Below are 12,507 nucleotides of genomic sequence, written 5' to 3' on the forward strand. Positions count from 1 at the left end.
TGCCTGGAGGAGCTGCCATCTCAAGTCCGCCCTCGGCTGTCAGTCCCTCTCAGGGGATGTCTCCACTGGAGAAAATTGTGTTGCCTAAAGTCATGCCTCTTCCATGGGCAGCTCACATCCAATCAGACTGTTCTAGGCCCTGGGGACAAAAATAGCACTTTGATTCTGATGGGAGAGAGACAGTCAACAAGATAAACCCCTGAAATAGAAGCCAGTAGCATGTCTGCCCAAAGAAGGAAATGGCACCCCACTTCAGTACTCTTGCCTGGAAAATTTCATGGATGGAGGAGCCTGGTAGGCTGCAGTCCATGGGGTCGCTAAGAGTCGGACACGACTGAGCAACTTCACTTCACTTTTCATTTTCGTGCATTGGAGAAGGAATTGGCAATCCGCTCCAGTGTTCTTGCCTGGAGAATCCCAGGGACAGGGGAGCCTGGTGGGCTGCCGTCTATGGGGTCGCACAGAGTCGGACACGACTGAAGCGATAGCAGCAGCAGTATGTCTGACATGGACACTGCTGTGGAGGAAAAGAAGCAGGAAGGTGAGCAGGTGAGCTTGGGGAGGGGGCAGGATTTGTCAGTGAGGGTGGCAGGGACGGTTCCTGAGGGGGAACTGGATGGTCCCTAATCAGGGGGCTAGTGAGTAAACACCTGAAGAGCATGAAGAGGGGGCCAGGGTGTCATATCACGAATTCTATTCTCGCTCCCCAAGTTTTCCTTGCCTCTAGAAGTTCAGGGAGGTAACTCAGCCTCGCGGGCGACGGGGGCCCTGAGGGGCGGCCTGGAGCGCACCCCGCAGGCCCCAGCCTGTGCACCCACAGGTGCGCACGCCTCCCGCACCTGCGCGGCGCCCCACAGGTGCGCCCCGCAGGTGCCCGCCCCCGCCCCCGAGGTGCGTCCTCCTGGGCGGGGCCACTTCCGGGCCGGTGGCCGGACGTGGGGGCGGGGGCGGCCGTTGACCCGGTGACCGCGGCGCCGCTGGAGGCTGGAGGCGCCCTGCGGCTCGCTCCCCCGCCTCCCTCCGGGGGACAGGACACGGCGGCCGCCGCCCGCCCGGGTCTGAGGGAGCCGGGCAGCCATGAGCGCCAACCCGCAGTGGGACATCAGCAGGGCGCTGAGGGTGGCCAGGCTCTTCCACCTGGTGTGTGGAGTCCGGGATGCCTGCGTGACCCCGTTCCTGACCCTCTACCTGCGGCAGCTGGGCCTGGCCGCACCCTGGGTGGGCATCCTCATGGGAACCAAGCACCTCATTGCTGCCTCCTGGGCTCCCTTCTGTGCCTTCCTGGCCAGAAGCCACCAGAAGCGGAGGGTGCTCATGACAGCCTCGCTGCTGGGCTCGGCGGGGGCCAGCCTGTTTATGGTCCTGGTACCGCCCCTGGACAGAGACCCAGGGGACCGCCGGTGTAATGGAAGCCACAGCTTGACCGCCGAGGGCCCACCACCGGGGGTCGCACTAACTGTGACTGTCACCTTGGCCTCAGAGCCAGCCTCCAACTCCCCAGCGGGAGCACTCAGCCTCCCAGGGGAGAGGAGTTCTGGGGTCGCTGGAACCCGTGGCTTCGGAGAAGGGCTTGGGGAAAGTGGCCAAGAACCTTTCAGTTATCCGCCCAGCTCCTCCGTGGGCTCCACCCAAGGAACCAGGAACAGATCCAGAGTTCTCGTCCATCCTGACACTCCAGGAGTGACAGGTTCTCCCCGTGAAGGTGCTTTTAGAGTGGTCAGTCCGCCACTCCCTCTGTTTGCTGGGGGCACGGTGCTGGCAAGTCCAGCCAACCAGTCGGCAGCCAAGGGGGATGGTGGGGCCCTTGGCCTCTCCTTGGAAGGGCTGCAGTGGACTTTCATCCTCTCACTGGGCTCCATGGTGCTCTGGGAGCTGCTGACATCCCCTCTGGAGCAGGTGGCCGACGACAGCCTCTACGAATACCTGGATTTTGTGGACGCCACTGACCGCTACAGAAGCCTATGGGTGTGGAGGCTGCTGGGCACATCAGTCGGTGTGTGCGGCATTGCGGCCTTGGTGGGGCCGCTGGACTGCTTCCTGGCGACCAGTGGCCCGCGGGGCGTGGTGCACTTCTACGGCTACTCCCTGGTCAGCGCCCTGGCTTTACTGGTGAGTATCGCCTTTCCCGTCCCCGTCTGCCGGCGGCAGGAGCCCAGCTACAGGACGGCCAAAGCCCTGTCCCTCGTGGCCGGCGACCCCCACCTCACCGTCCTGGCCCTCACCATCTTCTTGACAGGAGGAGTCACCAGTGCAGTGCAGAACTTCCTGTTCTGGCAGATGAGAGACCACGGGAGCAGCGAGCTGATCATGGGTTTCTCGGTGGCCCTGGGCTTGCTGGGGGAAATTATGCTTCATCCTTTCAAAGCTCCGTTGCTTAGGAAGCTGTCCAGGGTAGGCACGGTGGGGCTGGGGCTAGGCTGCCTGGCGGGGCAGCTGCTGTATTACTCATTTCTCTGGAGCTGGTGGTCCGTCCTGCCGGCTCAGATCTTGAGCGCCCTCAGCCACGGGGCTCTGTGGTGGGCAGTCAGCACCTCCATAGAGCACCTGGCCACTCCTGGAACAGAGAGACCCCTGAGCGCTGTGTTCCGAGCCCACGTTTGTGGGAGTGGGGCCAGCCTGGGAAGCTTTGTGGGGGGCTTCGTGGTGATGCGCTTCAGCCTGCCCGTGCTCTACCAGGCCTGTTGCGTCCTCTTGTTGCTCTGGCTGGCCTTGTTCCTGTCCATCCAGCCCAGACTGCCCCAGGAGCGGAAAATCAACTACTCCAAGCTGCTGACTGTGGAAGCCAGTGACACAAGCGACTCTGAGCAGGGGACCGAACGGGACTGGCTAGTGAAGGCCATAAGGGAGGAACACTCTGGCTGGAGGGGCTGAGAGACAGAGCCAGGATGCACACTCATCTGGGAAGGAGCCGGAAGGATGGACAAGACTCAGTCTGCTGAGGGCAAAGCCCACAAGTCCTGCGGGGCTGCAGAAAGCCCTGCAAGAGAGAAGTGTGTCTGTGCCAAAGCTCCACGGGGTCATCTCACTGCATGATTTTCTTTACTTTTGTAGTAAAAGGAGATTCAACTTTTGGCCATTCAATCTTTTGAAAATAATGGTGCAAGAATACATTTGCTATAAAACAAAAAATGTTCCCTCTGTAGTCACTCTCTTGGCGATGGGGTTTGGAAGAGCTTTGCATAGTTTGTTGTTGATTTCAGCTGTGGCTGAAGTGCTCAGATGAAGCTGATGGGGCCGGGAAGGCGATGGGACCTGCAGGATTCAGTTGGCAGAGGGGGCCTTGACTTTGGTGAGTCACATGCATTCCTGTGGATCCTAACGCATGAGCCTATCTTATAGGGCAGGTCAGGATGATAATGAAACCAAAACTCTTCTCTTTGCCTGTCTCTCTCTGCATTGATAAACAAGTGTTATACTCACACCCAGATACTTAAGTCTCCAATAAGAGAAAGTGATGGGAAGTGTAATGTGTATTGGATGGGTGTGGAGGTGAATAGGTTTTCATTCTTACTCTCCAGTGTGTGTGTGTCACCAGGAGTAGGATACTAGACTCATCTCCCATACTTCGGTCAGAGCAAAAGTCATTTCACGTCCTTTGGACTCAATTTTGCAGGCTCCACCACGTAAGAGCACATGGAGATTTTTTGCGTCTGCTTTGATGAGGGTGTGGCAGCCTCCTTACGGCCAGGATGGTCTATACTACCTCCACAGCCAGGATGCTACAGGTGGTCCACATACTACCTGTGCCATTGGACCGCCCACAACAGCCTTATGAATCAATCAGAATCATTCCCTGCATCATTTAAAAATTTTACTTGACTGCATTGGGTCTTAGTGTTGGCACGCAGGATCTTCAGTGTTCATTGGGACATGTGGAATCTTTTAGTTGCAGCATGTGGGATCTAGTTCCGAGACCAGGGATCGAACCCAGGCCCCCTGCATTGAGAGTGCTGTCATCTTAGCCACTGGATCACCAGGGAAGTTCCTAGAATGTACCGTACCCTTTTATGTCCCATTCCTTGCGCTCAGCATAATTGCAATGGCTTCTGACACCAGCTACCTCGAGTCACACCGCAGGTTAAGAAGCACACAACTGCCCTCAATTCAGACACCAGCCACAAATTTGGGGGTCCCCAGAATCACCCTCACTTCTGACCAACTGGCTACAAATTTGGGGTTCCTACTTTCCTCCTCAGGCTCAATAATTCACTAGAATGACTCCCAGAACCTAGGAAAGCACTGCATGAAAGATTACAGTTTTACTGTAGACGAAAGATACAATTCAGAACAGCCAAGAGGAGAGACTCATAGGGTGAGGTTCAGAGAGTCCCAAGGTGAAGTGGCCAAGTCCTCTCCCCACGGACTCAGGACCCCTCACCTCTGAGCACACCGATATCCACTGGGGAGACTCTGGCATCTGTGGTTTTTACCAGGACTCCATTATAGCTGCATAGTTCATTGAATCATTTAGCCACTGTCCACTTCCCAGAAGTCAGGCTGATGTCACAGGACTCCAAGCCCCAAACTTCTCTTCCAGCATGTGGTTGGTCTATCAGGCATGGCAGCCTTCTGAGTCATCTTATTAGCATTAGGGTCCCTCATTAGTCACTCTATTAACATAAGTCAGAGGTCCATCCTGAGTCATCTCATTAGCATAAACCAGGGCCTGTCTTTAGTTACTTCATTAACATAAACCAGGGGCCCTCCCAGAGTCACCTCATTACCATAAATACAGGTGTGGTCCGGAGAGACCCACCAAGAATAACAGGGACACTCATACCTTAGGAAATTTCAGGAATTTAGAGGCTGTCTTCCAGAAACCAGGGATAAAGGCCAGCCGGCAGTCCCAACAGAAAACATCAATACCCAGGGATAAAGACAAGTTAAGCTGAATGTCAAGTGAGAAGTTCAAATAGAATTTCAGGAAGAGCAGGGTAGGCATGATGATTGAGTGCCGGGAGAAAAACTAATGGAGATGATCATTATGGGCTTGCATATTAAAGGAATGATCAAGTCACAAAGAGTTAGAACCAAGATGTATGACTTTTACTCTAGTAACAAGCCATTGGATCAGTTCAGCTTCATACCATTAAAAGTAAATGAAATTCTTAGCTGATAGCCTCGTGGCTATCAGAGATACAGAGTTCTAGCATATGTTTGTTCGAGCTCAGAGGAAAGTAAAAATTGGAGGAGCAATTAACCTTTCTGCCCAGGCTGACTTAAACCATCATTTCCCAGGTGAGTTTTGCAGAACACTTGATTCTAGCGGGATGGTGGGTGGCGGGGGTAGGGGCATTAAAAAATAATTCTGGGCTAAACAATTTAAGAAATGATGTAAATGATGTCACCTCTTAGAAACTGATAATACATATGAGCGTTTAAAGACTCTGGAAAGCCCCATAGCCAACAAATTTGTTTAGCTTTGTCTGCCCTGTAATTTCCCTGAAGTAACACATAGCAACCTTCTTCCAGGTTCGCAAATCACTACCTTGCAGAACTAGTGTGCCCTAGAGGGTACTTTGGAAAACAACCAGTGTTGGTAGTTTTCTGTGTGATCTTTTTTTTTGTCCCCAACAATTTTGTGTACTTCTGGGTGTGCTGGGTCTTCGTTGCTGCGTGGACTCTTCTCTAGTTTCAGCGAGCAGGGACTACTCTCTACTTGTGGTGCTCGGGCTTCTCATTGCAGGGGCTTCTCTTGTTGCAGAGCACAGGCTCTAGGGTGCGTGGGCTTCAAGAGTTGCGGTTCCTGGGCCCTAGAGCACAGGCTTAATAGTTGTGGCACGTGGACTTAGCTGCTCCCAGGCATGTGGGATCTTCCCAGACTAGGGATTGAACCTGTTTCCCCTGCATTGGCAGGCAGATTCTTTACCACTGAGCCACCAAGGAAGCCCTGTGTGACCTATTGGACTCAGGGAGACATCTGGGCCCCAACCCCAGAGTGGCAAAAATCTGGGATATCCATGCTAAGACAAAGCCATCTCATTAAGTCAGAGCATCCACTCGTTTTACAGATGAAGCAACTAAGGCTTTGAAGGTTAAAATTCAAAACCAGACTTCCAGCCTCCAGAACTGTGAGAAAACATCTATGGTTTAAACCACCCAGCCCATGGTGTTTTATTATGGCAGCCGGAGAAAACTAATACAGTATGCAAAGGAGTGTCATAGATGGAATCAATAATATAGCCCTTGGTTATTGATTAATAATAAAGTGGAGGTCAGAGAAGAAAGAGGTATCAAGGATCATGGATGACTTTGCAATTCTGAACCCATGTGATGAGGGAAAAGGTCTGTAGAAGTGGCAGAGTCCAGAGTGATAGAAAACCAGCGCCTAAATCATAAAAATGGAAGATAGTATAGCAAAAACACTCCTAGGCCTACCAGCTGCCTTCTACAACGGATGACTGTCACTGAGCCCAGGGATATGGCTGTTTAGTGATACTTGCGATGTGGGGCAGAGCAGAAGGCATTCACAATACCCAGAGGCTTTTCCAGAGCTATGTTCAGGAAACCTGACTCTTTTCAGCTCTGTTTGGGAAATAGCTTGGAGACATGGGTTTGAACTGGACTGAAGTTCATCTGGATCCTTGCAGCCTGTGGTCTGTGATGGGAGGGTGATGTGGTGAGGTGGCTTCTGCTACAGAAGCAAAGCTTAAGATATGACCCCTCGGGCAAGTCACTTACCTGTTGGTCTCATCTTCCAAGTGTGAAAAACAAGATCTTGGTCTCTATGATCTTTTAAGTTGTGCCATCTGGTGACATGATCCCTTTCTTTGAGCCAACGTCACATTGCCTTGGCCCTTCTCACCCGGCAGAGCCGCATGGTGTCCTGGAACCCAAGGGATGCGGGCTCTGAATGTTTATTTTCATTTCTGAGTCTGGCACAGAGCCCCTGGTCTGCTGTGCAGCTTGGCCACATGGAGCCCCAAGCCCCATCCCTAGATGACCCCCCTTGCCCTCAGAGCCAGGGTCCCAGGGCATGAACCCAAAGGCAGTCTCTGGGGGCTAGAATTGCAAGCCTGTGGGTAGGGAATCCAGGGTAGGGGTCGGGGGAGGGGGGTGCGTCTAAGATGGAAGGGGGAGGCCCAAGCAGGCACCTTCAGTGCAGAAAACTTCATCCTTGGTTTGTTGTTCAGTCGTCAAGTCATGTCCAACTCTTTGCAACCCAGCACGCCAGGCTTCCCTGTCCCTCACCATCTCCCAGAGTTTGCCCAAGTTCATGTCCATTGATGCCATCCAACCATCTCATCCTCTGTCATTTCCATAGCCTCCTGCCCTCAATCCTTCCCAGAATCAGAGTCTTTTCCACTGAGTTGGCTCTTTGCGCAAGGTAGTCAAAGTATTGGAGCTTCAGCTTCAGCATCAGTCCTTCCAATGAGTGTTCAGGGTTAATTTCCTTTACAACTGACTGGTTTGATCTCCTTGCTGTCCAAGGGACTCTCAAGAGTCTTCTCTAGCACCACCGTTTGAAAGCATCAATTCTTGGCCCTCTGCCTTCTTTATGGTCCAGCTCTCACATCTGTATATGACTATTCGAAACACCATAGCCTTGTCTATACTAATGTCATCTAAATTCCAGCTTTGCACATGTCAACCATCATAGGCTGCAGCCCCGGACTCCTGTGTCACCTCTGCCCTGTGCAAGGGGCGAGGGCATCCTCTCAGGCCAGAGAGGCCATTTTCTAGCTCCACATGGAGTATGTGCAAGAGGCGTAGGCTGAGGGCTATAAGGGGAGGGCTGCTGATCCAAACCAAGACAGGAAGTGAGGGGAAGGGGGTCAGCTCACAGTTCAGAAGTATTCCACCAGGGGGCACCAAATACACAGGGAAATGCCCCCACTGGCTTCCTTGGGCAAACCCATTCCCAGCTCTTCCCAAAGCTCCAATTCAGGGTGAGGCCGGCTTCCTAAGGACCCTGTAGCTCCTGGAGCTGGAAAGACAGAAAAAAAAAAACAAACCCGGAGCATCAGGTGCCACTGATGCTGTCACTGATGCTGAGCTGGCTCTGAGTGAGAGACAGGACACCTCCAGGAGACGGGGTAAGAAACACAGGTACCAGCAGCGCTGCCAGCCCAGAGCAACCCCTCAGTTATCTCTTCCTGAGACAGGCTATCCTTCTGTTGCTCCAGTCTTGATCAGGGTGGGCGACAGTCAGTGTTAAGTGTGACAGAAACAGGGCAAGCGGCTGCATGGCCCACTTGAAGATCCAAGGGTTCATATCCAGAATATAGAAAGAACTAGAACGTAACAAAATCAAGCAACCTGATTAGAAACGTAGGCAAAGGACTCAAATAGACATTTCACCTTAGAGTGTATACAGATGGCCAACAAACACCCGAAAAGATGCTCTACTTCAATAACCGTTTTGTAGTTGTTCAGTCGCCCAGTCGGGTCCAATTCTTCGCGACCCTATGGACTGCAGCACGCCAGGCCTCTCTGTCCCTCACTGTCTCCCGGAGTTTGCCCAAGTTCATGTCCATTGCATCTGTGTTGCCATCCAACCCTCTCATCCTCTGTCGACCTCTTCTCCGTCTCCAATAACCATTAGGGAAATGCAAACTGAAACCATGGTGAGACACCGCTTCACACGCATTAGGATGGCTGCTATTAAAAAAAAAAAAAGCAAAAATGAAAAAACCCAGACAATAGCAAGCATTGACAACCATGTGGAGAAATTGAAACCCTTGTGCGCTGTTGGAGGAAACAAAAAATGCTGCCTTTTTCTGAATGTAGGTCCGGTGGGGAAGCCTGACGTAGCTGTACCGGCACCTGCACAGAACGACTGCCTCACTTTTTCTCATTTCCAATCACCTTTCCCCACGGTCCCCGTGCCTCAAACCACCCTGCTTCTGCATCCTGTAAATACTGTAAATACCTGGCCTTCCAGGAAGTGGACCTGAGGTAAGTTTCCCATCTCCTGGCTTGTCTGCCTCTTGAACAGACCCTTTCTCTGCGGCAAACCTCAGCATCCCGGGCTCACTGTACGTTGGGCAGATGAACCTGGCTTGGTGACAACATGAGGTCCTTCCCACGGCCAGACTTCTGCAGACAGAAAGTAGACGGTTGTTACCAGGGCTGGGGTCCAGGGGGAACGGGAAGTGTCGTTTCATGGGCATAGTGTTTAATTTTTCCAAGATGAAAGAGGATGGAGGTTGGTTGCACAACTACGTGAATGGATTTACTTCTCCTGAACTGTACACTTACACATGTTTAGGGTGGTCAATTTTATGTTTTACCACAAATTTTTTTTTTTTTAAGTAAAAGAGGCAGGTCTAAAGGAGGAAGAATCTGTCTCCTCTGGAGTTTGGCTCTGGGAGTTGAGGTTTCTGAAATGAACAGTAGTTTCTCAATTCTGCTCCTCTCGTGCTAAGAGAGCTTGAGGTTGCCCTGGGGTAGGAGGGCCGCTGCCTCCTTCCTTCAGCAAAGCAGCTGCTCCTTTGTTCTCCAGCTACTAAAAGACTTAGCTAGGGAACTGCTCTGGTGGTCCGGTGGTTAAGGCCTGTGCTTTCACTTCAGGGGCTGGGGGTTTGATTATCTGATAGGGGAAGTTGTGGATGCTCATGACGGGGCCAAAAAAAAAAAATATTTAGCAAGGCCTAAGCAATTGTAAGGCCTGGAGGGTTGTTCTCCACCCTGCAAGGAATTTGAACTGTTTGGGAAATGGAAGGATTTCGGGGAACTCACAAGCTGGCGATGCTCATCTCCAGGCTGTGAGCCAGGATCAAGAATCATACCTTGCATTTGCAAAAATGAATTCCTCCTGAGACTTTCAACCTGTGGTCTATGACCTTCGTCCCAACTATAATTTTAGCCAAGGTTAAATTGGAGCATTTGAAGCTCTCAGTTCCTATTTCCACAATATCCTTTCACCAGTGTTTTATCTGGTGTCATTTTTTTCTCTTTTTTTTAAAATGTTTTGTTTTAAATTGCAGTATAGCTTATTTATGATGTTGTTAGTTTCAGGTGTATAAGAAAGTGATTCAGTTGTATGTACACATTATTTTTTTCAGATTCTTTTCCCATATAGGTTATTGTGTGTGTGCTCAGTTGCTCAGTCATGTCTGACTCTGTGACCCCGTGGACTGTAGCCCGCCAGGCTCCTCTGTCCATGGGATTTCCCAGGCAAGAATACTGAAGTGGGTTGCCATTCCCTTCCCCAGGGGATCTTCCTGACCCAGGGACCAAATCCAGGTCTCCTGTGTTGCAGGCAGATTCTTCACCATCTGAGCCACCAGGGAAGCCCCATATATATAGCAGTGTATACATGTTAATCCCAACCTCCTAATTTACGCTCCCCCCTCAACACCACTGTTTCCTTTGGTATCCATAAATTTGTTTTCCAAGGCTGTGAGTTTGATTTGTGAAAAGCTCATTTTTTAAGGATTCTACATATAAGTTATGTAATATGTATCTTGCTCCATCTGACTTAGTATGATAATCTCTAGGTCCTTCCATGTTGCTGCAAATGGCATTATCTCATTCTTTTTCTGGCTGAGCAATATTCCATTGTATATATGTACCCCATCTTCTTTATCCATTCCTCTTTTGATAGACATTTAGATTGCTTCCATGTCTGCTGCTGTGAACATTGAGGGGGCATGTATTTTTTTGAATTATGGTTTTCTGTGGATATACGTCCAGGAGTAAGACTGCTGGAACGCATAGCAGCTTTACTTTTAGTTTTTCAAGGAACCTCCATACTGTTCTCCACAGCAGAAGCATCAACTTGTAGCCTTAAGGTAACAACCGTGGGCAAACATTCCCACACTCAGCGGAACACAGTGCCTTTTTGCTTAGTTACTCTTTTCTGAAGTGTGTATTTCATGTTTCTAAAGGACCTGTGTTTGGTTTTGTTAATTTTGTCCGCTGTTTTGCTCTCTTTTCATTTCTCCCATTATTTTTATTGCCTTCCTCCTTCCTTCTGTGGGCTCACTATGTTGCTGTCTTTTTTTTTCCCCCCTAACTTCTCGAGTTACACACTAACACCTTTTATTCCCAGTGTTTCTTGCTTTCCAATAAACATAGTCAAGGTTTTAATTTCCCTTATGCGCTGCTTTAGTACAAATTTGGACATTGTGATTCAGCACAAACCTTAGCATTGCAATTCAGTTTTAAGTATTTCATAATTTCCCTTGTCATTTCTTCCGTAGCCCAAAAGTAATTTTAATTTTTTCCTAGGAATATGAGATTTTTAAGAGTTCTCCTTTTATTCAATCCTAACTGTATTTCATTATGGTTGGAAAATATAACCAGTGTCATTCTTTGTAATTTGTGGAGATTTTCTTTGTTGGGTCAGTATAAAGAATTATGTGTGTACATATATTTTAGTTTAAGATTATTAGTTGTGTTAGTCAAATATTCTATCTTATCTTTGATCTGCTTGATGTATCCTATTCTGAAAGAGTTGTGATACCATCTCCAAATGTAACTGTTAATACATTCATTTCCCTCATTTTTTCATTTCATTTATTTATTTATTTAAGTATAGTTGATGTATTAACATGTAAGTTTTGGATGTGTAACATATATGCTGCTGCTAAGTCACTTCAGTTGTGTCCGACTCTGTATGACCCCATAGACGGCAGCCCACCAGGCTCCTCCATCCCTGGGATTCTCCAGGCAATAACACTGGAGTGGGGTGCCATTTCCTTCTCCAATGCATGAAAGTGAAAAGTAAAAGTGAAGTTTCTCAGTTGTGTCTGACCCTCAGCAACCCCATGGACTGCAGCCTTCCAGGCTCCTCCATCCATGGGATTTTCCAGGCAAGAGTACTGGAGTGGGGTGCCATTGCCTTCTCCATAACATATATAATGATTCACATTTTTTTTAAGGTTAGACTCCATTTGTAGTTATTATAAAATATTGGCTATATTCCACATGTTGTACAATATATCCCTGTAGCTTACTTTATATATAATAGTTTGTATGTCCTAATCCCCTGCTCCTATTTTTCCCCTCCCCATTTTCCCCATTTTAGTTGTTTTTTGCTTTATATATTTTGAGAGCACATTGCTGGGCATGTATATGTTTATGGTGTTATTTCTTCTTCTTTTTCTAGTCATGCTGCACAGCTTGTGGGACCTCAGTTCCCCGACCAGGAACTGAGCCCAGATCACGGCAGTGAAAGCCCAGAATCCTAACCACTAGGCCACCAGGGAATTCCCTGTTGTTTCTCCTTTATTTATTATTTTCCTTATTAGCATATAGCATCTCTATTTTCCATTTGTTAATTTTTACCTTAAATTCATTTTTTTCTTCTGATATTAAAATTGCTACTGTGGAATAATTCTTTCTTATGTGCCAGAACTTTTTTTCCAATTTTGCTTTAACAATGTCTTATTAAAAAAATATATTATTGCATGTTGATTTTAGAGTCAGTCAGAGAGTCTCTGTATTTTGATTTGTGAATTTAATTTATCCTTGTTTATATTTATTAATGTTGTGTTAGGGCTTCCATCTACTGTCTCATTTAGTGTTTTCTGTTTACTATATTTTCTTTCTACTCCTTTC

General features: G+C 48.9%; 1 protein-coding gene across 2 annotated transcripts; it reads left to right on the plus strand.

The window, feature by feature from the left end:
• The first annotated feature begins 555 nt into the window (after nt 1-555).
• Nucleotides 556-12,114, plus strand: MFSD6L (major facilitator superfamily domain containing 6 like). 2 transcript variants are annotated; one of them, XM_045164854.1, is made up of 2 exons: nt 556-5,238; nt 12,056-12,114. In XM_045164854.1, exon 1 carries the CDS (start codon nt 1,078-1,080, stop codon nt 2,869-2,871), a length of 1,794 nt encoding a protein of 597 aa, XP_045020789.1. In that variant the 5' UTR covers nt 556-1,077; the 3' UTR covers nt 2,872-5,238; nt 12,056-12,114. The 2 variants fall into 2 exon arrangements, with proteins under 2 accessions (XP_045020789.1, XP_044795247.2); XM_044939312.2 differs by lacking the exon at nt 12,056-12,114 and adding an exon at nt 8,731-9,898.
• The last annotated feature ends 393 nt before the right edge of the window (nt 12,115-12,507 follow it).

The sequence above is a fragment of the Bubalus bubalis genome, chromosome 3, assembly GCF_019923935.1.
Source record: "Bubalus bubalis isolate 160015118507 breed Murrah chromosome 3, NDDB_SH_1, whole genome shotgun sequence".
In the NCBI taxonomy this organism is placed as follows: Eukaryota; Metazoa; Chordata; class Mammalia; order Artiodactyla; family Bovidae; genus Bubalus; species Bubalus bubalis.

What these genes read in the sequence shown, in the direction of transcription:
- MFSD6L (XM_045164854.1), top strand. Translation starts at nt 1,078, where the DNA reads ATGAGCGCCAACCCGCAGTGGGACATCAGCAGGGCGCTGAGGGTGGCC.